This window comes from Podarcis liolepis (assembly GCF_965112155.1).
Source record: "Podarcis liolepis genome assembly, chromosome: 7".
Classification (NCBI taxonomy): domain Eukaryota; kingdom Metazoa; phylum Chordata; class Lepidosauria; order Squamata; family Lacertidae; genus Podarcis; species Podarcis liolepis.
The window spans coordinates 78,025,816-78,049,685 of NC_139561.1; the positions used below are offsets into that span (position 1 = coordinate 78,025,816).

The 23,870-nt window shown below is 47.6% G+C and overlaps 1 protein-coding gene and 1 pseudogene across 2 annotated transcripts; both read right to left on the reverse strand.

Annotated features, from left to right (window-relative positions):
• Nucleotides 1-1,277: 1,277 nt before the first annotated feature.
• LOC310712486 (phospholipase A2 inhibitor gamma subunit B-like) lies at nt 1,278-7,012 on the reverse strand (annotated as a pseudogene). Its single transcript, XR_014530097.1, has 5 exons — nt 6,825-7,012; nt 4,844-4,960; nt 3,806-3,952; nt 2,581-2,718; nt 1,278-1,527 (listed from the first exon to the last, which is right to left on the reverse strand). The product of XR_014530097.1 is annotated as a phospholipase A2 inhibitor gamma subunit B-like (transcript).
• A 3,511-nt stretch (nt 7,013-10,523) lies between these two features.
• Nucleotides 10,524-23,050, reverse strand: LOC310712498 (phospholipase A2 inhibitor gamma subunit B-like). The gene is made up of 5 exons (XM_083515625.1): nt 21,785-23,050; nt 18,416-18,541; nt 16,210-16,353; nt 14,059-14,190; nt 10,524-12,606 (listed from the first exon to the last, which is right to left on the reverse strand). Exons 1-5 carry the CDS (start codon nt 21,846-21,848, stop codon nt 12,395-12,397), a joined length of 678 nt encoding a protein of 225 aa, XP_083371751.1. The 5' UTR covers nt 21,849-23,050; the 3' UTR covers nt 10,524-12,394.
• Nucleotides 23,051-23,870: the final 820 nt, after the last annotated feature.

Genomic DNA, 23,870 nt, shown 5'->3' on the forward strand with positions numbered 1-23,870 from the left:
GGAGGTAGAAAAAAGGTCCTCCTTTCCTTCCACTCTGCAGTTTTTATCTGAAATCTGCGCCTAGAACAATGGGAGTATCGAACACTGTTTATTGTTTGTAAGCCGCTTTGGGATTCATTTGACTAGAAAGTAGGCTAGAAATACAAATAACAATATTCCAGTCCACAAGCAGAGCCGATGCATGCTCTTAACATTTACAATGTAGTCATTTGATTGAAAGAAATTGTCAATATACAGTCGTTTATTGTGCAAAAGCAACTCTGCTCCTGATTCTACTTTGCACTTCAACAATCAGTATTGTGACAGGCAAGCATGTAAAGAAATACACACATCATATCGGGGCTCATTATCTCATTACACAGGCCTAGGAAGTTTTATTTTTGAACAGGGTGGAGATTAGGGACAGACAGACAGACAATTAGATATGTGAAAGGTGCAGTCCTATGGTCCCTGACTAGTTAGTTGGGTGGTCCTTCCTTCCTTCCTTCCTTCCTTCCTTCCTTCCTTCCTTCCTTCCTTCCTTCTGCCCCACCCTGCTATCAACCTAGGTCCAGGGTGCCTCAGGAATCGCTTGAACCCTTATATCCCCAGCTCGAGCAATGAGATCATCTGCACAGGCACACCAACTCTACAGGCCCAAGGTGTCTTTGGCCCCTCCATATTTGTTGAAAGTGGACCGAGCCACCTCCATGTTGAGGGGGCTCGCCGCATGTTGTGTGCATGCGACACCACACACATCAGGCAACAAACATAGCAGCTTCAGCAGCTCGCTCCTCGGGAGCACTCTGCCTCCTCCCAACAGCGCATCAATGCAAGCATGGCACATGCATGAAGTCACACATGCACACCACATGCCGGGGCTCCTCAGTCTTGGGGGGGGCGGCAACCTGTCATCTCTGCATCTGCGTAAGTGTTGTTGCTCATTCCCCAGGTTTGTGAGGTGTGCTACATGACATTATCAGTCCAGCCTTGTGGAACACTGCAACAGAGTTCAGCAGGTGCCTTTTGTTCCAACTTTTAAACGCCTGCTGAAAACCTTTCTATTCCCCCAGGTCTATGCAGGCAATTAAGAATACAGCTTTCCACAGTGGTTAATTGGTGTCTGTTTTTAACTTTTTCATACGTTTTTACTGTATGGTTTTACGCACTTTGTGGATTTTCAAAAATGAAATAGCAGTCCATAAATATATTTTTTTATAAATATTTGTATTGTTGTCCAAGAATATCTGGAGGGCTTCAGTTCTCCATTGCTGAACTACAGCAGCAAAGGAATAACGCCTGAGAGGAAAGGAGAAATCACTCAGGTTTATCATGCCAGGGATCACGGAAGGCCCATCACAAACAGAAGCCCAGCGTGGCTGGAGAGGAAAAGTCCAAACAATTCTGGAATGATGCTAGCTGCTCCGGAGGCTAGTACACAATGGCTTGTCTCAAGTAACCTCATCCTGGCAGCAGAGGCAAACTTCTCCATCTGATCACAGTAAGCCTTGTTTGCACACCCCTTCATGACAGTCACAGTGTTCCCTCCTGCAGAGAGAATTTCAGGAGACGGCAGTCAACATCGGGAGAATGGAAGGGCCCTGAAACTCTTCTCCCTCTCAATAGCTCACATGAGACTCTTGATCTCAGGGTCGTGGGTTGGAGCCCCACATTGAGCAAAAAGATTCCTGCACTGCAAGGGGTGGGACTAGATGACCCTCGGGATCCCTTCCAGTGCTACAATTCTCTGATGCTATTCTTAATTCTCTATTTGGCCAAGAACCAGATGCAGGAAGTAGAGAAGCTAGGACAGAGGAGGCCTAGAATAAAGGGTTGCCATCTTTGCTTTGGCAAAATACGGGACAGGGCTGGGCGGGGTGGTTGGGGGACAATTTGTTTTCTCCATCTGGTGCTGAAGGGACTTCAAAGCAATCTGTTGCAATCTCTTGCAGCCTAACAGGGTGGCCCCTCTGGAATTTGGCACACACACATGCAAACACACATACACATGAATTTATAAATATGTCTGTGACTGGCTACCCAGAGCTTGCAGACATGCCTGTTCACACACCCTTTTAAAGACATGCATTTGACGAGGTTCCCTAACTTGGCACACACACAGACACACACACACACAGAGAGAGAGAGAGAGAGAGAGAGAGAGAAGACCTGAAATACAGAACAAAGCTGTATCATCACAGGACGTAACATTTTACATTGAAATACAGGATAATCCTGTATGATGCAGGACAGGTGGCAACCCTCAGTGGGCTATTGCATATGAAAGCTGCTGTCAAAACTACCCAAGGATTTGAAAAGGGACTTAGGCCACATTCTGGGAACTGTAGTTTGTTAAGGGTGCTGAGAGCTTTTCCCCTCACGGAGCTACAATCTCCAGGGTTCCCTGGGAGGAGAGTGTTGCTTGCTAAACCATTCTGGGAATAGTTAGGAGGCAATTCCCGCCACTTCCCCGAGCTACAATTCCCATAGTGGTTTAACAAACAAATCCCTCTTCATGTGTAAATTTGAAAATACACAGAAGAAGCAGGGAAGGGGAGATGTTTCTAATCGGATAACCTTGAGCACGTCAGAATGACTTACCTGTACTTGGGGTCTGAAACAACTGAGCGCAATAGTGCTCATCTCCGGAACATTCCATAGACTCTTCCACACACACGCCGTGCACAGAATAGCAAGATGGGCATCTAAATCCGTTAGCTGTGGTTTTTCTAGGACGCACTGCAAGAAAGAGGAGACAGGTAGACCCGAGATAAGATAAGACATTGCAACCAAATTATTATTATTTATGACATCTGCATATCACTGCCACACACAGAGAAGTTCTTTGCACCTCTCCTCTGTTCAGAACGAAGTGGAGGCCCAGCCTACTGGTACCCATTGAAATGCAGGCATGTCTTAGGGTGTATCTTCAAGGAACAAGAAGTTAAGCCAGCAGAAGCAGGAAATGAGGAGGAACAGCAAACAGCCTCTCCTGAGAGCCAGTGTGGTGTAGTGGTTAAGAGTGGTGGGCTCGTAATCTGGTGAACCAGATCCTCCACGCTCCTCCACATGCAGCTGCTGGGTAACCTTGGGCTAGTCACACTTCTTTGAAGTCTCTCAGCCCCACTCACCTCACAGAGTGTTTGTTGTGGTGGAGGAAGGGAAAGGAGATTGTTGGCCACTTTGAGACTCCTTAAAGGTAAAGGTAAAGGGACCCCTGACCATTAGGTCCAGCTGCGGATGACTCTGGGGTTGCGGCGCTCATCTAACTTTACTGGCCAAGGGAGCCGGCATACAGCTTCCAGGTCATGTGGCCAGCATGACTAAGCCGCTTCTGGCAAACCAGAGCAGTGCAGGGAAACGCTGTTTACCTTCCCACCAGAGCGGTACCTATTTATCTACTTACACTTTGATGTGCTAGGTGGGCAGGAGCAGGGACCAAACAATGGGAGCTCACCCCGTCGCAGGGATTCGAACCGCCGACCTTCTGATCGGCAAGCCCTAGGCTCTGTGGTTTAACCCACAGCGCCACCTGCATCCCTTTGAGACTCCTTAGGGTAGTGATAAAGCGGGATATCAAATCCAAATTCTTCTCTTCTTCCTGCACAGTGGAGTTTTGAGAGGTGCCCTAGTAGGTACCGGAGGGCATATTGGTGCCCTTGAGCACCACTTTGGCAAACCCTGGATCAAGCCATTCACTGATACAAACCCAGTGAGATTAAAATGGAAAAGGTGTGTGTGGAAGAAAGAAGACATTGGATAGTCCTCCCCCGCAGACTTAATTATGGTAAGCAGGGAGAGATAAGGAGGCGTCAAGGTGACCTACAGGGATTAATGCTCTTGCAGTCATCTGCTGTGCAGCACGAAATCTTGCCCAGTATTTTCCGTCCCTTGCCCATATTGAAAACTGCAAGTTCTTTGTCACAGTTGTTGGACTGGGTGCAGTTCTTCACAGTGGTCTGCTTATTTTGCCCTGCAGGGATAGGAAAAGAGAGGCGTTGTTTGATACAGCAGAGAAGTATCCGCTGCAAGAAAATTCCTGGCCACGGAGCTCAACATCTTGTTGCCCTAATGTTATTATGGACCTGGTTGCAGCTATGGTTAGGTCCATCAAGCCCACTTTTGTGCATCAATCTGGCGCCCGCCAGACGGTTTGAACTACAACTCCCATCAACCCCAGGTAGCACCGCTGGATTTCCCCACCTCTTCCCTCTGCACAGTTATTATTTTGTATTCATTCGCTAAATTTGTACCCTGCCTTTCCACCAAATGGTGTTCAAGGTGGTTAACAATAACAACGCAAATAGAAAAAAAATGGCAATAATACAGAGAAGTCACCATCAATACAATCAACAAAGATACCAGTTTAAACCAATTTAGATGGGTGATTGGAGGAGTTACCTTTCCTTGGCAGATACATGCCCTGGCAGATTTTGGACACTCAAATTTCAGCGGTCCCAAAATTTGGAACCCCACTACCTCTCATCTTCTGATCTATGTCACCGTGGAACCACCCCCTATGGCACCCTTTTGGCTTAGCACCCAGTGCAGGCAAACAAGTTAGGCTCTCCTAAATCTGCCTCTGCCTGCCCCTTCCCAATACATACTCTGGGAGAACACATTTAGGGGTGGGCAGCAGGGGAAGTCCTGCTGTTCAAGTATAACAGCTCTCAGTTCCTTTAGTGAACTACAGTTCCCAAGATTGTTTAGGGGAAGTCTGTTTAAAGTGCTGGGATACTGCTGTGAATGTAAGGCACAGATGAGGAATAGCTATCCTACATGATCAAATCAGCCCAGGGGCACGGAACTGAAAAGTCAAAACAATTCCAAACTTTCCCCACAAATTCAGGCCCTTTGCCCTTACCAAATGACCTCTCCAACTGAAGGACACCACATTCTTCGTAATCAATGGGACAAGTTTGCCTCTGCCCTTGGCAATTCCTTCCAGTTGTTTCACAACTCCAACACTCCAGGGAAAACCCTTAAAAGGAAAAGAGGTGTCAGCCGCGTTCTTTTAATTGTCAGGACTAAAAAAGAAGAAGCCACTGAACATTTTATTTATATTTATATTAGTTATTTTATTTCATCAAATTTATAAACCACTTGATTGTTTTTTTTTAAAAAAACCCTCACCTCAAAGCAGTTTACAAAAAGAATAAAACAATAAAAAGAGTTTAAAACAGCTTTATAAAACCTTCCAAAAATATTTAAAATCCACGACAAGTTTTATTTTTTTTAAAAAAGAACAAAACAAAACATTGAAACACAAATCAACTTTCTGTGGTTCTGGGTAGGCTTGTTGAAACATAAATCATTTTAGCAGGTGTCAAAAAGAGTACGGTGAAGGAGCCCACCTGATGTGAATTAGAAGTGAGGTTTGAAGTGTGGGTGCTGCCGCACTGAAAGGTCAGCTTCTTTAAAATATCCTGCCCTTCTTACCAAAGGAGCCCAGGATGTCAAACAACAAGTAATGAATTACCGTAGGGTTTTTTTTTTTAAAAAAACTTAGAAACAATTCCAGTGCAGATGGGAAAGATCTCAGCTGAAAAGACTTGGTGGAAGGGTAAGGTTTTCAAGCAGCTGCCAAAAAGACAACAGAAGTGGCACCTGTTTAATATTCAAGGGGCAGGCATTCCAAGGGGCAGATACCGCCACACTAAAGGCCCAATTCATACACTGTGTGGAACGGATGTCCTGATAAGGTGGCATCTCCAGGAAACCTCACTTACAGAGCACGGTAACTGGCTCGGCATACAAGGGATGTGACGATTAGGTTAGGAATATGGGGAAAACTTAAAGGCAAACTGATCCTATGTAAGTGCTTTGCAAAACAATGTACAAACCTTCAGGCCCACTAGCGGAATGTGTCTGTTGTTTTAAACAGAGCACTCAGAGGCAAAGTAATGCTAGGAATCAGAATCAATCAATACAATAAGCAAGATATTTGGGGGGAGGCTGGAGGCAAGTGTTGTTTATTCCACTAATGCATTTGAAATATTTATAGGCTGCCTTTAATGGCTGGAAGTCTCCCAAGGCAACTTTGAGTAAAACATAATAACCTAATAACAAAGCAAAAAAATAAATAAATGCTTAAGCACAAAAGTAACCCCTAGCAGAAATAGCCTATTTTCCAATCCTCGTCAAATAAGAAAACAATAAATGATATATATAGCTTGAGCACTTGAAACAACACTGAAACCACGGCTCTGCCTATGTTTTAAGATTCATATTGTTTGCTCCGTTCACAGGGCATGAGGATGGAGTGTGTCCTTATTTCACTCGTTGTGCCCTCCCTCCCACTTTCCCGCACTGAGCGCTGGTCCACACAGCTTTTCCCCAGGAAAACCCACCGTTTATCACTGATTCAGAATAATCAGTTTTTCCACAGGTAGACATTTGTTCTGATTCAACAGTAAACAGCGGGTTTTCCCAGGGGAAGTGGAGGGACAAACAAAGAACCATGTGGACCAGGGTCTAGAAAGCATGGGGAAAACAGAAAACCTCTCCGACCCATGCTTTCTAGAACGAGCCCTGAACAGAATGCTGGGGACCCATGAATCAGGGCCATTTCTTTAGTGCTTCAAGGACTCCGGGGGACACAAAGGTCCCAAATCAAATTAGCATCAAGGTAACAAGTGCTTCTGGGCAAATTATGGCAGCAAACAGCTGTAGTCACACTGGGAATTTCGGCATACCCAGCTGAACCATATGCAAACCTTTTTTTAAAAAAAAGTTTTAAAAGTGGAGGAATGGACGGGAGACCCATTGCTCAGCGCATACAAGCCAAAGTTTGGTCCTGCACCTCTCTGAGCCCCACCACCAACCATGAATCACGAAACACTTACCTGCAGGTATGAAAATAGAAAGGAGACAGGTGAGGAGAGCACTGCTCATGGCACCAGACATCTGTTTCGAGACTAGAATCGGAGCCAGGTTTGAAAATCCGCTGCTTGCAGCAAAAGATCTTTGCATCTGAAAGAGCTGGGCTGGTTTTATTGCAGACCAACACTTCCCAGAAAGAGGGAGGAGGCATCTAAGAGCTCTCCCGCGATCAAGTATATTCATGTGGTTGCCACCTAGTGTCCAAAGGGCTAGAGTGTTTCTTGAGAAAAGGTTGGAACTCAGCATGTTCCAGACCTGTGTTCCCAGGAACGGCTCCAAGATGGAAGTGAGACTAACCCTTCCTATATATTTGAGTCCTAAAAATTTGGGTCATTCTTAATGTGGTGAAATACCATCTGAGTTCCCCCTTCATAGGAGTTTTCTTTAAGGTTCATCCAGTTAATGGTGCTCTAAGTTCCAAATCCATTCCCAGGCGACAACAGAAATATCGTTACATCTGTCTTTCTGCCATTGCTCTTGATAAGCACCTGGAACCGAATTTAATTCTGACAGCATTCTGCACAGCTTTCCCTATACACCCTTTAATCTTGAGGACGAAACAAACATCTCAAAAGGCATGCATTCTCTCAAAGGGTCATGTTCCCTTATTAACACATTAGCCATATGTTGTATCTGGAAAAACTGAAACCCTGGTCATTGATCTCAACCCAAATAGAGAGTTTTCACATATGGATTAGAGCCCTGAAGATATTGTTTGGGGTGGGGGTGGGAGAGAGATTATGTCCCAAAAATGCACAAAAGTAGTGTCCAAACTGGGATATCCCCTGTTTTTCCAGGACGGTTGATGGGTTTGCTGTTGCAAGTCATTCTTCTCAGACTTGCCTTTGGCTTACAGAATTCCCCCGGGGAACCTTGGGTTACGATCTTTGCAGGGTTATTTTAAAATGTAAGTTGAGAGGCTCTTAACGTTGGCCCAGGCCAACCTCCCATATGTCTGTAACGCCGGGGGAGACACCGTGAAACAGACACCATCCTGGATATTGTCCAGCCTGTAAGTGCACGACAGTGAGAGCTGATGAGAAATGTCAGATCGCAAAGTGCTCGGCTGCACTTAAAACATTTTAAAGCAATATGTTTAGCATCATCTGGACGGAAAGCATCTACTGGTGCTGATCCATACATTCTCCAGCAATAATTTTGGGCTTGGATGTGGGGGAAGGCCTGGTGGCAACACCAAACAAGATTGACAGGCCTTGATGTCTGACATGGTTAGGCAGATATCAAGGCCCACCCATCTTGAAAGGCCCACCGAGACTGATGCCAGCCTTCCTTTTTATTCCCCATTTCCCCCTCTCACTTTTTAAGATCCAGCATGTGATAGAAAAGCACTAAGTAATGTAGCATTTTGGAAAAGAAGCCTGAAAACTCATTTCATTGCTTATTACATTTTATTAAATTTCCAAAAAAAAAATCACATATACGTACACTCCAAAACCTAAGTTTTTCCTTGCCCCTCCCCCTCCCCCACTTCCCATCCCGTTTTCCGTGGTGTTTTAATTTCTCCCCCTTGTGGCACTCTATCTTCTCTCCTTTATATAATAACCACCATACAATAATCTCTCGTTCCTTCTGTTGCTCATAGTTCAAATCCTGCTCGCGAATTCACCATGCCATAAAATTTTCTGGAAAAAGGCTTCCATTCTTCCACAAAACAATCCTCATTCAGCCTGAAAAATCATTTCAATCCGCTCTTCTTCCAGAAAGAAACTTGCCATAGCTTAATTGGAAGAATCTTGCTTTTAAAGGACATGGCGTCACCTTTGGCAATAAGGCCGAAATTGAAACAGGCAAATCGCCAAATCGGGTCCTCCCTTAAAGGGGCATGTATTGCAGTGAGACCTGGACAACCAACACCCTGTGTTGTGGGTGGGTACAATTGGTTAGCCACAACACCCGATTGGTAGGTCCCTTCAAGCTGGGTACAATCTGGCCAATGGGACACAGTCTAAACGGTTCAAGGGACCTACCGTATTTTTCGTCCCATAGGACGCTCCGTCCCATAGGACGCACCTAGTTTTTTTGGGGGGAAATAAAGGGAAAAAATTTTCCCTTTATTTCCCCCCAAAAGCAGGCCGGGGAAACCGAGCCAGGTCGAGGAACAGTGGGATGGCGGCGCTGCGCCTCCCTGCTGTCCCCCGAGCTTGTGGGGCTGGCCGATGTCTGCCCGGCGCGAGGGGCGCTCTGCTTCAGGGCCCCCTGCCCGCCGGGTGGCAGGCTGCTATCCGCAGCGTGGGGAGCCCTGCGGGGAACTCCTGCAGGGCTGCCCACGCTGTGGATGTCTGTCCGGCGCGCGGGGCACTCTGCTTCAGGGCGCCCCGCCCGCCGGGTAGCAGGCTGCTATACGCAGCGTGGGGAGCCCTGCGGGAAAATCCTGCAGGGCTCCCCACGCTGCGGATGTCTGTCCGGCGCGCGGGGCGCTCTGCTTCAGGGCTCCCCGCCCGCCGGGCAACAGGCTGCCATCCGCAGCGTGGGGAGCCCTACGGGACCTCCCGCAGGGCTGCCTAGGCTGCAGATGTGTTCCCGAAGCGCCGAGCGCTCTGCTTTCAGCGCGCCCGGTGCTCCGGGAAGCAGGCTGCTATCTGCAGCCTAGACAGCCCTGCGGGAACTCCCGCAGGGCTTGCCTAGACGGCTGATGTCTTCCTGAAGCCTGGAGAGTGAGAGGGGTCGGTGCACACCGACCCCTCTCGCTCTCCAAGCTTCAGCGAAAGCCTGCATTCGCCCCATAGGACGCACCCAGATTTCCCCTTCATTTTTGGAGGGGAAAAAGTGCATCCTATAGGGCGAAAAATACGGTATTTATGCCCATGCACGTGACCCAGAGCTTCCTCTTTTGGTGTGTGCATTCGGAACACCTGCCCACCTCTCCCTACTTTTAGGGCTTGTTGCGCTTGACCTTGCTATGCCGTCGTGTGTCGTCTGTCATTGGGACAGGGGCACGGCGGGAATTTCCTCCAGCTGTGTGTTAGTGGCCAGAGACAAAAAGGATTCAGGACAGTGGTTTTCAACCAGTGTACCGTGGCACCTTGGGGTGCCTTGAATGATGGTCAAGGGTGCTGTGGGCAACACTGGCCTCTGTCCCTCTTTCTTCCCTCCATCCTCTGATGCCTTCTTGCGTCTCTGCCTCCCAAAGGCTTGCACAGCTGTTTGTTGCAGCAGCCCTGGCTACAAGCTCCCTAGGTGGATGGTGCCTCTGGGGCTGGCCAGGGGGTGCTGGTTGCCAGGAGCTGAGGCAACCATGGAGTAAGCAAGCAAGTAGGCGGGGGAGCCCAGCCAGCCAGTCCATCAGTCCTTGCTGCTCGGAATGGATAATAAAACAAAGAACAGGATGGTGCTACAATGGCTACTGCAATCAACCAGTGGCGTAGCGTGGGGGGTGCAGGGGGGGCCGGCCGCACCGGGCGCAACATCTGGGGGTTAGGGTTAGGGGGCGCAAATCCACGGGTTAGGGGACGCAAATCCATGGGTTAGGGGGCGCAAATTACTTGCCTTGCCCCGGGTGCTGACAACCCACGCTACGCCACTGCAATCAACACAATATGAGAATGCACAGACAATCCCAGGTCCTTGTGGGGCAGTGTGAGGAGGCACCTCTGGTTGGGATGGGGGGCGGGTGCTCAGAGACCAGGGACGACAGCAGCAGCTGCCCGGAGGACTGCCAAGGAGAGGGAAGAAGAGAGGAGGCTGAGGGAAGACTCCACAAGGGAGGGAGTTTGAAAAGGGGTGAGAGGCTTCCACCTCTGCAGGCAAGGGGTGACATAACTGGGTTTCTGAGCCCCACAGGGGTGTCGGGGAAAGAATGTAGTTGGTCAAGGGAGCCGTGGACTCGAAAAGGTTGAAAACCTCTAGTGTAGGATTTCCGTTTTTGAATAAGGTACAGGCAGCGAGCATTTTAGGTGCATCCAATTGATGTGTGATCGCTGACGCATGGGTCCTTTGGTTGAGGCGTAATGGGGTGGGGTGGGGCAGAGTGCTTATGCATGCTCTGCCGACATGTATGGGGGCTAGGAATGGACCCCCTCCCCCTGTGAAATGGTCACTGCCTTCAGTCTGGGGAGAAATCCTTTTCAGGCTCTTAGCTGTGACAAGGATGAAGAAAGTTGTCAAAGAGCCCCATGTGGGCTGCAACAAGGAGACAAAGAGCATGGCTGATGTGTTCTTAGATCTAATCCTGCCATACCCATGGGAGGAGCAAGAGACCCTCTTGAAATGTGAATGCTCTGAGCTCTTTACATCCAGACTCGGTTTGTGTATGTGTGTAAATAAACCATATATCATAAAGACACCACAGTCTCTGCTGTGCCTCATTTCCAAAGGAAACACAGAACTTGGACCCCTGATATTTTGCACTGCTCAGAAATTAGGGTGGGGTGCAACATTATGTAAGTGAATTGCAGGTTCATGTTTTAACTTAGCATTATATTCAAACCTAGCCTTTTACTCATACCGTCCTGTGTCTGGACACTTGTGGTTACTTGGAGAAAAGGTGCTTTTCACACACCTATTGCAATTATCTTTACCTTTTATTTACCTTTATTACTGAAAGGATTCCTAGCCCACCTTTTCTTACCACCAACATCCAAGTAGGCTGCAATATATCAACGATGCACCATGCCAAAAATGACAAAGCAGCAGAGCAGTAAAGCAACGTCAATTTTCAAACAAATGCAAAATGCAAAGCACAAAGAGAAAATTGAAATAAGGCTCAGAGAGAACCACTTGCAGACATCCAAACATGGAATAAACTCTGCTTGAGACTCAGGAGAGCTGTACAGACACAGCCCAATAATGGCATCTGCCAGTAAAGACACCAACCCAGACCTTCCTCCGTCAACACTGCACTTGTTGGAGGGCAGTAGATGTAAAAATGTGCTTCTAGACCAGAGCTTTCCAAACTTTTCATGTTGGTGACACACTTTATAGACAAGCATCATTTCTCAAAGCAGTAATTCAATTTTACTCACAAACTGGGGGTTAAACTAACTCCTTTCCAGCCCCAGGAGGAGTGTGGGGAGTGTTCGGGCAACACACTGCAGCCAACACACAAACGTGTTGTTGCAACACACTGTTTGGAAAGCTCTGTTTTAGACTATGGGAGCTCTACAGCAGGGATGGGAATCCCTTCAGCACAGCCCACTGGGGGCCACATGCCTTTGGTAGGCAGAGCCAGAGGCAACTGAACTAGCAAATGTAAAGTTCTCCTTTGCATAGGAGACTAGTTTGTGCACACACACTCAGCCATCCATCTATGTCTTCCAAACAGGCAAGTTGGAAGAATCATTGGAGCACAAAGACACATTCCAGGCAGCCCAAAGTGCTCAAGGTGGGTGAAAGGGGCAGGGAGGTGTCCCAGGAAGACTCTCAAGGACCAGACAGACAAGACCGGAGAGTGGCCTTTGGCCCTTGTTCTACAGCATCTGCAGGTGGCCCCAATAATAGCTGCAAGCAAGCAGCAAAGAGGAATAGCTCAAAGTGGACTCTCCAATCTCAAAGTGGACTCTTCTCAACTGGGGAATCAGGCAAGGAGCTTCACCAGCAGCAGCGCGTTAAGGACTGGGAGGAGGAGTCCGAGTGATCCAGGGTTGGCACTGGCCACCCCATCTGTGCATTTAGTTGAGCTGTCTGGTTGGATCATGCCCAAAGGCAATAGGTCGCCCATTTCCATTGCTTTGCAGGCAAGCTCATTTGCACAGCCCTTGAGGATGGTGGTGGTTATGGTTTGTCCTTCTGCAGAGAGAAGTGAAGGAGATGACAGTCAATGTCAGGAGAGTGGCAATGCCCAGTGAGTTCCTTCTCTTCCTCTTCCATTTGTGTAGTGGGCACTCAATGGCTGGCTAACCTGGGCAGGAGCCAAATTCAACAAGTGGGATGCTGGGGAAGGGGAAGGGAAGTTAGGGCACTTGGGGAACTTCAATTGGCCTGCCCTTGCATGAAGCAGAGAAGGGTAGTGCTCTCTTTCTTTCTTTCTTTCTTTCTTTCTTTCTTTCTACACAGTTAAATGAGGGAGTGGAGGGGAGAACACAAAGGAGAGGGAGGAATCACTAAAAAATGCAAAATGCATTTTGAATCACTATATCAGCTTAATGCATCAAACATGGCTGGATCAGTGCTTTAGGCAAAGCCTGAAGGAAGCAATGACTTTTAAGCCACCTGTCATGGATGCTTCAGTTGAGATTTCTGCATTGCAAGGGCTTAGACTAGATGAACTTTGGAGTCCCTTCCAACTCTACAGTTCTATATTTCTGTGATTCTACGGGACCGCCTCTCCTGGTATGCCCCACAGAGGAACCTACGGTCTGCAAATAAAAACATCCTGAAGGTCCCAGGCCACAGAGAGGTTAGGCTGGCCTCAAGTAGAGCCAGGGCTTTCTCGGCTGCGGCTCCAATCTGGTGGAACGCTCTGTCACAAGAGACTAGGGCCCTGCGGGACCTGACATCTTTCCGCAGGGCCTGCAAGACAGAGTTGTTCCACCAGGCCTTTGGTTAGGGCGCAGCCTGACTCCCTCCTCTGGCAACCTGCACAGAATTTTGCTTAACGGTTGCCAGCAATTTGATTTTAATTAATTTTTATAATTGAAATGTTTTTAGAATGTTGGATTATTTGATTGTTTGATTGTTGTTAGCCGCCCTGAGCCCGGCTTCGGCTGGGGAGGGCGGGATATAAATAAAAAAAATTATTATTATTCTAAGCAGACGCCAGAACGTGCCTGCCTGATGTACACTGGGAGCACATTTCAAAGGGTGGGTGCCACCACACCAAAGGCTCTCGTCTGAAACCAGACTGTGATTGGTCTAGGGCTGTGGTTCCCAACCTTTTGGGGGGGGCATGCCCCACCTAAGCATCTCTAAAATCCTGATGCCCGACCCCTGTGACATATAATACTTATTATTCAAAAAGTGAAGGAAGCCTAAAAGGCTATTCACTGTTAATAAATCCTTTTCAAATTGCCCCCCTTAAAAATCAAATTGCCCCCCTGTGCGGTGTGTGCCCCACGTTGGGAACCACAGGTCTAGATGATTTACTGTCTTCAAAGAATGTCTATGATTCTCATCCCACTACCTCCTTGATTACCTTCTCTAGAGAACACCCTAGGTGTGGGTCAGGCCATTCTGCCACAAGATTCACACAAACCACATCCCTCCAACACCCCCTAGTACCAATATGGGATTTATAGTTACTTTCATTTGTAGTTCCAGATATCTCTAAGCATTTGGTCTCATCTCCAGCACATTTGATGGGTTTGCACTCAGTTCCATCAGGTAGGCAAACAGAGCATTCCTTTCCATTCAATGTGGTGTTTCTCTCTGGCTCTGAAAGAAAGGTGAGACGATCAGGCTTGGGATGCAAGAAGAACAGCGCGGCCAAAGGGATTCGGAAGAAGACTGCAAATATCAGCCCCTTCCTTCATCAGGCCACTTTTTAAGTGCCTTCCATTCTGCCACGTGCCTCATATGGCATGTTTGGTAGGACAGCAGAGTGAACCATCTTATCAGAAATGTCAACCCCTTTCTAGGTGGCTCCTATTCTCACAGATGTTGGCGAAATATATAGAGGGTTCACCAAAGAAATCCTAACTGATGCAGGCTTTCAGTGAAAAATTAGGACTATAGTAATACAAACGTATATAGAGCAAGCCTCCTAAAAATCAGAAAGAGGTTGCGCTTTGATGCTGCCGGACATTGTCTTTTCCACACACCAGAGGCAAATTTAGGCAAGCGTAACCACTTCAGTTGCAGTGGATGCATAACGATAATTATGATGTACTTTAGAATGGAAGGAAAGAATTGGGGGGGGCACCAATTTTGGTAGCACACAGGGCACCACTGAAATTTGGGACTGCAAGGTCTGCCATTGTACACACCCAACTTATCGTTCTTGGCATCTGTCTGTCTCGAGAGGCAATGGAGTACCCTTCCAGGAGGAAGTCAAATCACTGTATTAGCACCCCCAAAGTGACCACTCCAGGGCATCAACCTAGGCAGTGTGCATAGAGGTCCTGGGCTTCCCAGATGACTGGGCCCACCCCCCTTTTGAGCTCGCTGATGTGGTCCAAAGCAGAGCAGAGCAATACATTTGGCACCAGCTTGACTGCAGGATACTTTGACTCCAATACTTTGGCCACCTCATGAGAAGAGAAGACTCCCTGGAAAAGACCCTGATGTTGGGAAAGATTGAGGGCAAAAGGAGAAGGGGACAACAGAGGATGAGATGGTTGGACAGTGTTCTCGAAGGTACCAGCATGGGTTTGACCAAACTGCGGGAGGCAGTGGAAGGCAGGAGGGCCTGGCGTGCTCTGGTCCATGGGGTCACGAAGAGTTGGACACGACTAAACAACTAAACAACAATGACTGCAGGAGTTGCTGGAAGGAGGTGTGCAAGGTACCATCCAACCATCTTAGGGACTCCACTCTGGATTTGTGTAGGATTTACCCCTTAGCCTCTTCTTCCCTGAAGATATCCCACAAGGCAGCGGAGGTTTAGGTTCAGAGTTTTACTTCTCCTAGAGGGGCTGCCTTCTCAGGTTGAGCAGCCGCATCTGCCCCCACTTCCTCTACGAACATGCAGAATCCACCTTCTTGACCATTGGACCCACAATTGCTCTCATCTACTCAATCCACTGGACCCTGTCTTGCAAGTTCCTAATTCAGCAATGGTTTGAGACCCATCAGCTACCCTCATCTGATTTAGCCAACCAGTCGAAGCTGATTCCTGGGATATGGCCAGTGTAAGAGCTGAGTGCAGGGTGGGAACCAAAGGTGGAGAAACTACTGCAGAAGGAGCATTTCACGCTTCCCAGTGCATTTCCCAATCACTCTGCAAGAGTGCCAAATTACCGTATTTACTCAAGTCTAACGTACCATCAAATCTAATATGTACCTCAATCTTCAGAACCTTGAAGCCAAAAAAAGTCTTTGCTGGCAAATGTAAATGTGCCATCAAATCTAATGTGCACCTTAATTTTCGCAACATAATTTGGCCAAAAAAGGTGAGCATTATATTTGAGTAAATACGGTATATTTAAGAAATGGCTCCCAGCTAAAGCAGGAAGTTGGCAACAAGTATATGGGAAATTCCAGACTACTGCTATTTTGGGGTGGGATTCAATCTGAGGTTGCACAGCTAAAGCTGATTTAATTGAGAAATGCACTGGGAAGTGCAATACCGGACAAATTTGCCCATCAGGCAAATCAGAATGAAAGCGCAATAAATAGCCAATGTATTCTAATTCTCCTGCAAATGGGCAAGATCAGGATGACTGCTCAGTAAGTAGGCTACAACAAGTGAGCGGTGAAAAGGATGAGGAAAGGACGAGACAAGCAGTGACCTACTAAGGGATCTTGTTGTATTGCATGCATCTCCCCCACAGCAATGAGACTCAGTTACTGATGTTTCCGATGAGCCCGTGTTGATGATGAGGGGGCCTTTGTTGCACAGTTCAGATGAGAAGCAACTCTTTGTAAAAGCAGTTTGTCCTGGAGGGATTGAAAGAAAGTTATTTTAAACAGAAGAGATAGCTTTAGCTTCAATGTGGGTAGCAGGGGTGTCATCTAGGCTGAGGCCCCTCCAAAATTTAGAAGGAGGAGGCCAGGCCCATCAATATTCTCTACCCTGGTGGGCTCCACCAGACCTTACCGAGGCCACAACAGGCCCCATTGGGCCTCCCTGCACTCATGGCAGGCCCTGGTGGGTTTTCCCATGGCTACAAAGGGCCTCTTCAGGCTGTGGTGGGCCCCATTGGGCCTTCTTCCAGTGTTTGACGTCACACATGCATGCACGGCCCAGCATGAGTGATGGACAGCTGCTGGCCAGACACCTCAGCACCTTTTGTCATCATAGCATATGATTTCAAGGCTGACCGCTGGCGTATCTTGCACCATTTTCATGATTCCATATTTATTAAATCCCTAGCCCACCTTTCTCCTGAAAGGAATCTAGGTTGGGAAACAAACAAACAAAAACCCAAAACAAAGCAAAACAGCAAAGCGGTACACTTAACAAATAAAATGACTGGAACCCATTCAAGAATCGTCATTAATGATTTCTCAGCTAATGATTTCAATGGAATAACATATTTCAGCCATTAAACAAATGCCTATGTCAGGGTTCGGCAAGGTTTACCTTGCCTGGGCTGGTTCACTCCAGCAGAGATCACTCCATGGGCCAAATTGCACGTGCGTGTGTCAGTGCACATGGCCACAATTTCTGGTGCCTGCATCTGCACAGACACAATTTCCGGCACCATGGAAGTGAGTCCCTGCACCGTGCTGTGCCAGTTTAGTGCAGCTCGTGGGGACTCGCTGAGCAGGCAGCTCGGTTCGGGGGCGGCTCGTGAGCTGGTTAAATGGCCCCCGTGGGCCATTTGTGGCCCATGGGCCTTAGGTTGCCTACCCCTGGCCTAGGTGGACATTAGCTTCCTCCGGGATGTTAATAATGTGAGAATCAGATGCCACCTCAGCAGGGAGGGCAATCCACCACCACTAAGAGGGGCTGGTTGTGGGTCAGTGCCAACTGGGCTGTAGCTCCCAAAGCCACTAACAGGGTTGCTGTAGATGATAGTGAGATCTCAAGCCATTTAGAGCTGGGTACTGAATGTGTACTAGATACATAGCGGGCACTTTGCCCCACTCTCATCCTCATCCTTTTACCATTTTTCTCAATCCACTTCAAGTCAAGGAAACGGCCTTTGTTTCCTTTCTTACTGGTCCACGCGAACTCATTTGAGGACAGAATGTAGGGTAACTTTTTAGATTTGGAAAGTCCAGGGAATTTAACCCCAGCAGGCAGTGGCATAGTGTGGGGGCAGGGCTGTAGCCCCAGATGTAGTGCTTTTTTCTGGGAGTACGCAGGGGTACGCATACGCCTAAGCATTTTGTGAATCTTTGTACTTTTTTTCCTTTTACTGTATTTATTTCCCCCGATTTTGGTAATTTCCTTGAGTCAAAATGAGAGTATCCCTAAAGAAAAAAAGCACTGCCCAGGTGCAAATTTCTGAGGGGGCACAGCCAGATGTGCCCACAACAGGCTCTGTCATTGAGGCCAGAGCTGCAGGGAGGCAAGTTGCGCCCAGGCAAAGCCTTGGAGGCCGAGGCCAAGGTGATGCCTCCTTTTCCTCATGGCCAGCGAAGGGACACCTGCGCGTGAACCACCCCTGGGCCAGCCTTCTACTGGCAAGAGGAAGGCAGGAATGCACTGAAGGAACCACTTGCATTGCCGAAACATAGGAGGTGAAGGCAACACAGTGGAGCTCCTGGTTCCATGTTTCTCTGCCTTATCTCTGCTCCCAGGTTGGGGCTAGTTTGCGAGGAAAGATTCCCTTGATTAGATGTTGCCCAGCGAAGGGGCTGACCACCAGGGGAGGGTGCAACACTTGACCTGCCCCGGGCGCTAGCAACCCATGGTACACCCTTGACAGCAGGGGCCTCAGCTGAGCCAGACTCCTCCTCTGCACACCATCAAGGAACCAACCACACTCAGACAAGAGGAAATTAGGCATTTCTTGAACTCTTCTGGTAGCCTTCGGTCATTTCCATTTACCCTCGAGAGTCAGGTTAACGCTTGTCACGGAAAAACTGCATGTGTCTTGATACTGAGAGCATGGCTTTTTACGTCCAGTGCAATTATTTCCAAAGATGGAACATTCCTCACATTCCAGAGCTACTCCTAAAAAGCACATAAAACAAGAAATGTCAGCATCGTTAATTCTCTTTTTTTCCCCTCCTCCTTTTTCCTTTCCCAAGGTTACAAACTCAGCTTGCCACTGAATTTCACTAAATGAGGTGTAAAACTCTGGGCAAGTCCCTTTAGGAAAAGCCATTAGTCACATTGGGCCTGCGGGAATGAGGTTTGTGAGCATCAAGCAGGGGATGGGGAATCTGGTACCATCTCATACCACCCTTCAACATTTTTCTGATTAAATTAGGGGTATCTTATTTGATGGTGGTGGTGGGGGTGATGATGTTATTTATACCCCACTCATCTTACTGAGTTGCCCCAGACACTCTGGGCAGCTTCCAACAGATATGAAAACACAATGAAAAATTAACATTAAAAACCTTCCCTATACAGGGCAGACTTCAGAAGTCTTCTAAGAGTTGTATAGTCACTTACGGTATCTCCTTGCCTCGGGGGTCACATAACTCCATATCCTCCAACATTTCTCTGATGAAAATAGGGATGCCCTAGGGACGCGGGTGGTGCTGTGGGTTAAACCACAGAGCCTAGGACTTGCCGATCAGAAGGTCGGCGGTTCGAATCCCCGCGACGGGGTGAGCTCCCGTTGCTCAGTCCCTGCTCCTGCCAACCTAGCAGTTTGAAAGCAAGTCAAAGTGCAAGTAGATAAATAGGTACCGCTCCGGTGGAAAGGTAAACGGCGTTTCCGTGTGCTGCTCTGGTTCGCCAGAAGCGGCTTTGTCATGCTGGCCATATGACCCGGAAGCTGTATGCCGGCTCCCTCGGCCAATAAAGCAAGATGAGCGCCTCAACCCCAGAGTCGGCCATGACTGGACCTAATGGTCAGGGGTCCCTTTACCTTTAAGGAAAAGTGGGACACTCCAGGATCAAATCAAAAATTGGGATGGATTCTGTAAACCTGGGACTGTCCCTGGAAAATAGGGACACTTGGGGGGTCTGGGTGCAGTATCGGGGTTTTAGAGGAAAGAGAAGAGTTTTCTCAAAATGAGAAATGTGTGAGAAAGGGAAGGGACAGATTCTTCCATCCCTATTTGAAATCCAACATAAATCACCTGACCCTGCCACCTCCTGGACGACTGTAGCATCATCAGCCCTCGGGGAAACCAGCTTGCCTCAGGGCTTGCATGAGAGCCATTCCAGAGGCACCTCTTCACTATTGATTTGCGTTTGTACTGAAGTGAGGCTGCATTTTAACGTTGTACTTAATCTTGTTTTTAAGTTGTATTTTAATCAATTGTTTTTACCTGGTGTTAGCTGCCCTGAACCCGATCTTGGCTGGGGACGGCGGGGTATAAATAAAATTATTTAGTTAGTTAGTTTATTATTATTATTATTATTATTATTATTATTATTATTATTAGTGACTACCAGGAAGGTTGGAGTCATCCTGGATGAAACATGAAGGAGAAAGCAGAAAACGCAGGCTTCCAAGTGGTCAAATGCTCAGATCTGACAACACATGGAAGGTAGCTGCTCTCACAATACCACTGTTGTCTTTGAAACATCTTATCTGGGAAGCAGGGCTCATGGAATCTGCAAAGTGGTGGGCAAGGTATGTTTCTCTGGTAGCCACCTAAGGCATAAGAGGTTCCTGAGAAAAGTTGGACCTGAGCTGTTCAAGGCCTACATTCTTAGGAGTGGTTCCAAGATGGCTGAGAGACTGAAAGCTGTAGAACGGAAGCTAAGAAATGGGACCAGTTACTGTTTCATCAAGGTTGCATAAATTATACTGAGACCAGTTCCAATTTTGCGGGGGATTTTTTTTTGCTTGTTTATTTTTGGGCTTACCTCCTTAGGATCTGGCTTGGCTCTTTTTACTCAAGGAAATGAACAGGCATGTGACTTCCCTGGAGACATGCATTTTTGTAACATTTGTTCATTTTCAGATATACTTGTTGAACAGGGGGCAGCAAACAGGCCCCCAGACCAGGACCAGCCCAATACATTTTGACACCCAAGGCAAGCCACAACGCTGTGTCCCCCCTCACCAGGGAGGAAATGGGGAATAAAGACCCATATTTGGGAACAAGGGGGGAGGAGACCAGCAGTGCCTCCTATTCACCAAGAGGCCGCTGTGGAGGCAAAGGAGGGGAAGGCAAATCCAGCCATCAAAGAGCTGTCACAATTGTTGCGGCCACTGCAGAAGCGCCAGCAACTGGAGCAATACATTCCTTGGAGGCTAAACCTGCTGCCCCTATAGATTTTGCTGCCCAAGGCAGTTGCCTCACCTTGCCTCATGAGTGGACTGGCCCTGCCCCAGACCCCACAAAGGCTATAGCATCTGTCATAACCACACAGCCTAAAATGGTGTATCCTTGGAGTTGACCACCATTTCTTGTTTCCGCCAGATGAAAGACAACTCTCATCCCCCCCCCTTTGAGCTTCACTGAAAATGCCACACTGGTCCTCTCCAAACCCGCAAACATGCAGATAGGAATAAATCCACAATCATCTGGAAAGCGTGCAGTAGGTGGCAGCTACCAATTTTAAAAGTCAACACCCTACCTCCGACCTTCATCTCTTTACAGCAACACCACCAATAGGTTCCCTGTTTCAATATACAGCCGTACCTTGGAAGTCGAACAAAATCCATTCCGGAAATCCGTCTGACTTCCAAAACATTCGGAAACCAAAGCACGGCTTCTGATTGGTTGCAGAAACCTCCTGCAGCCAATTGGAAACCGTGGGAAGCCCTGCTGGACATTCGGCTTCCAAAAATAGTTTGCAAACCAGGACACTCAATTCTGGGTTTTGCGGCATTCGAGAGCCAAAACATTTGAGAACTAAGTTGTTCGAAAACCAAGGTACAACTGTACTGTTGTAGGTACAGTGGTACCTCGGGTTAAGTACTTAATTCGTTCCGGAGGTCTGTTCTTAACCTGAAACTTTTCTTAACCCGAAGCACCACTCTGGCTAATGGGGCCTCCTGCTGCTGCCGCGCCGCTGGAGCACGATTTCTGTTCTCATCCCGAAGCAAAGTTCTTAACCTGAAGCACTATTTCTGGGTTAGCGGAGTCTGTAACCTGAAGTGTATGTAACCTGAAGTGTAAGTAACCCAAGGTACCACTGTATTAATGAGTGGACTCAAGCAGAAGTCCTGTAGCCTCTGTGTTCCAACCCATGGACAGGTTGAAGTGAACTCAAGGATGCAGGAAAATTCCCGGGCTACAAAGGCCTTGAATCAAAGATTCGCCCATGGCTTTGTAGACTCACCCATGACTATGAAGGTGGCCAGGAGGCTGGCGGAAAGAGGGGTCGACATCCTTCTGGTTTTCATCTAGGACTCAGAATCAGAGCTGGATCACAAGTCTTGAATGCAGCAAAGTCTCTGCCTCTCTGATGCAATCTTATCTTACGTGGAGGTGGCCAGCTGTTTTCTAGAAGATAACTGTCAAACATACCGGAAAATGGGTGGAGACATGATTGAACTTCCTCTGTGGGCAAATGATGCCATCAAGGTGCTTGACTTTAGTTTCTTGATTTGTGGATTTAGTTTGTATACATCTTTCCCACAGAAAACTGCCCAAAGCAGCTCCCACCAAATGGCCACTCATCAAAATAAAAAAAACACTGGAGGTATGATAATTTACCCAAAAAAGGTGTTTGATTTTAAGCCAGTGGTTTTTATTAAATCCTTGTGTTTTTGGTGTGTGCTAAAGAAGGTCCTCTTTCACCAAACCCTCTTATTCATTGTGGTTGCAAGTTCCGTAGATAACTATGTACTGCACAAGCAAGTCTTTTTTTTATTATCTGTGGCAGACAGCAGGGACAGTTCTTTCTTCCTTTTTGCTATGTTGGCTCTAGGCTTGCCTAGCTCAGGGATCTGGCTGTTGGGCTTATCTTTGGGATTGATTGAGCTTTGCAGCCAGCAGATCAAAAGCCACCGGAGTCCTGCCCACCACAATTTGAGGGCTTTCCGTTTTCTGCTGTGATGAAGCAAAGGTGAACTGTTCCCGAAGTTCTTCAAACGCCATCCTGGCAGTCAAAACAACCCCACAATTAATTGGTAGTTGTTGTAACCTTGAACTCATATATGTTTATATTCACTTGCTTTGAAATGGGCTAATTGGCTTGCTTTGAGGCTATCGTTATCTGGGGGCTTGGGAAAAGGAAAGAAAGGGAACCATCTGCAAGATCTGGGTACAGTGGTACCTCAGGTTAAGTACATAATTCATTCCGGAGGTCCGTTCTTAACCTGAAACTGTTCTTAACCTGAAGCACCACTTTAGCTAATGGGGCCTCCTGCTGCCGCCATGCCACTGGAGCACAATTTCTGTTCTCATCCTGAAGCAAAGTTCTTAACACGAGGTACTATTTCTGGGTTAGCGGAGTCTGTAACCTGAAGCGTATGTAACCTGAAGCATATGTAGCCTGAGGGACCACTGTATTTGCCACCTATGTCCTCATTTGGTCAAGTGAAGCAATGGGGAAACCCTGTCAAATTGGCTTATGCCGCTTTGTGTATAAATTGTTGTTGTTGTTGTTACCCCACCCATCTGGCTAGGTTTCCCCAGCCATTCTGGGTGGCTCCCAGCAGAATATTAAAAACATGGTAAAACATCAAACATGGAAAACTTCCCTAAACAGGACTGCCTTCAGGTGTCTTCTAAAAGTTGGATAGTTGTTTATTCCCTTGACATCTGATGGGAGGGTGTTCCACAGGGCGGGCGCCACTACTGAGAAGGCCCTCTGCCTGGTTCCCTGTAACCTCACTTCTCACGGTGAAGGAACCGCCAGAAGGCCCTGGGAGGTGGACGATGGGGGTGGAGATGCTCCTTCAGGTATATGAATATATGAAAGTTTGTTTGGGCATGGACAAGTCATGAAGACCTGTCACTGTTGTAGTGTCCGTCCCACAGCTCTGCACAATGTTCTTAGTCTGCACCTTTCTTTAATAAAGCACTAGAACCGATCACCCCAGCATTTTTTGATGTCCTTCTTTGGTATCCCTCTACCCAACCACTCAAACAGACCCTACTTTGGGCTGGTGGGCCTCAACTACCACCTCAACAGGACATCCTTATTTTCATCGGAGAAATGTTGGAGGGTATGCAGGAGAACTGAGGCTGGTAACCTTTCTTCCCCTTAGTGGCAGCTGAGGCCTCCACTATGGAAGACTCCCTGCTCTTCTTGATGGGGGTCTGGGAGAGCTTGGCTGGAAGTCAGAACACCTGAATAGACCCCTCACATCCTTCACATTTATGAGTCCTCAACATTGAAACTGGGCTGAAGTATCACAGCTGTGTGCATGGACCTTCTACAAACCCACCAACCTACCCTATATTTGTGTTTAGGAGAG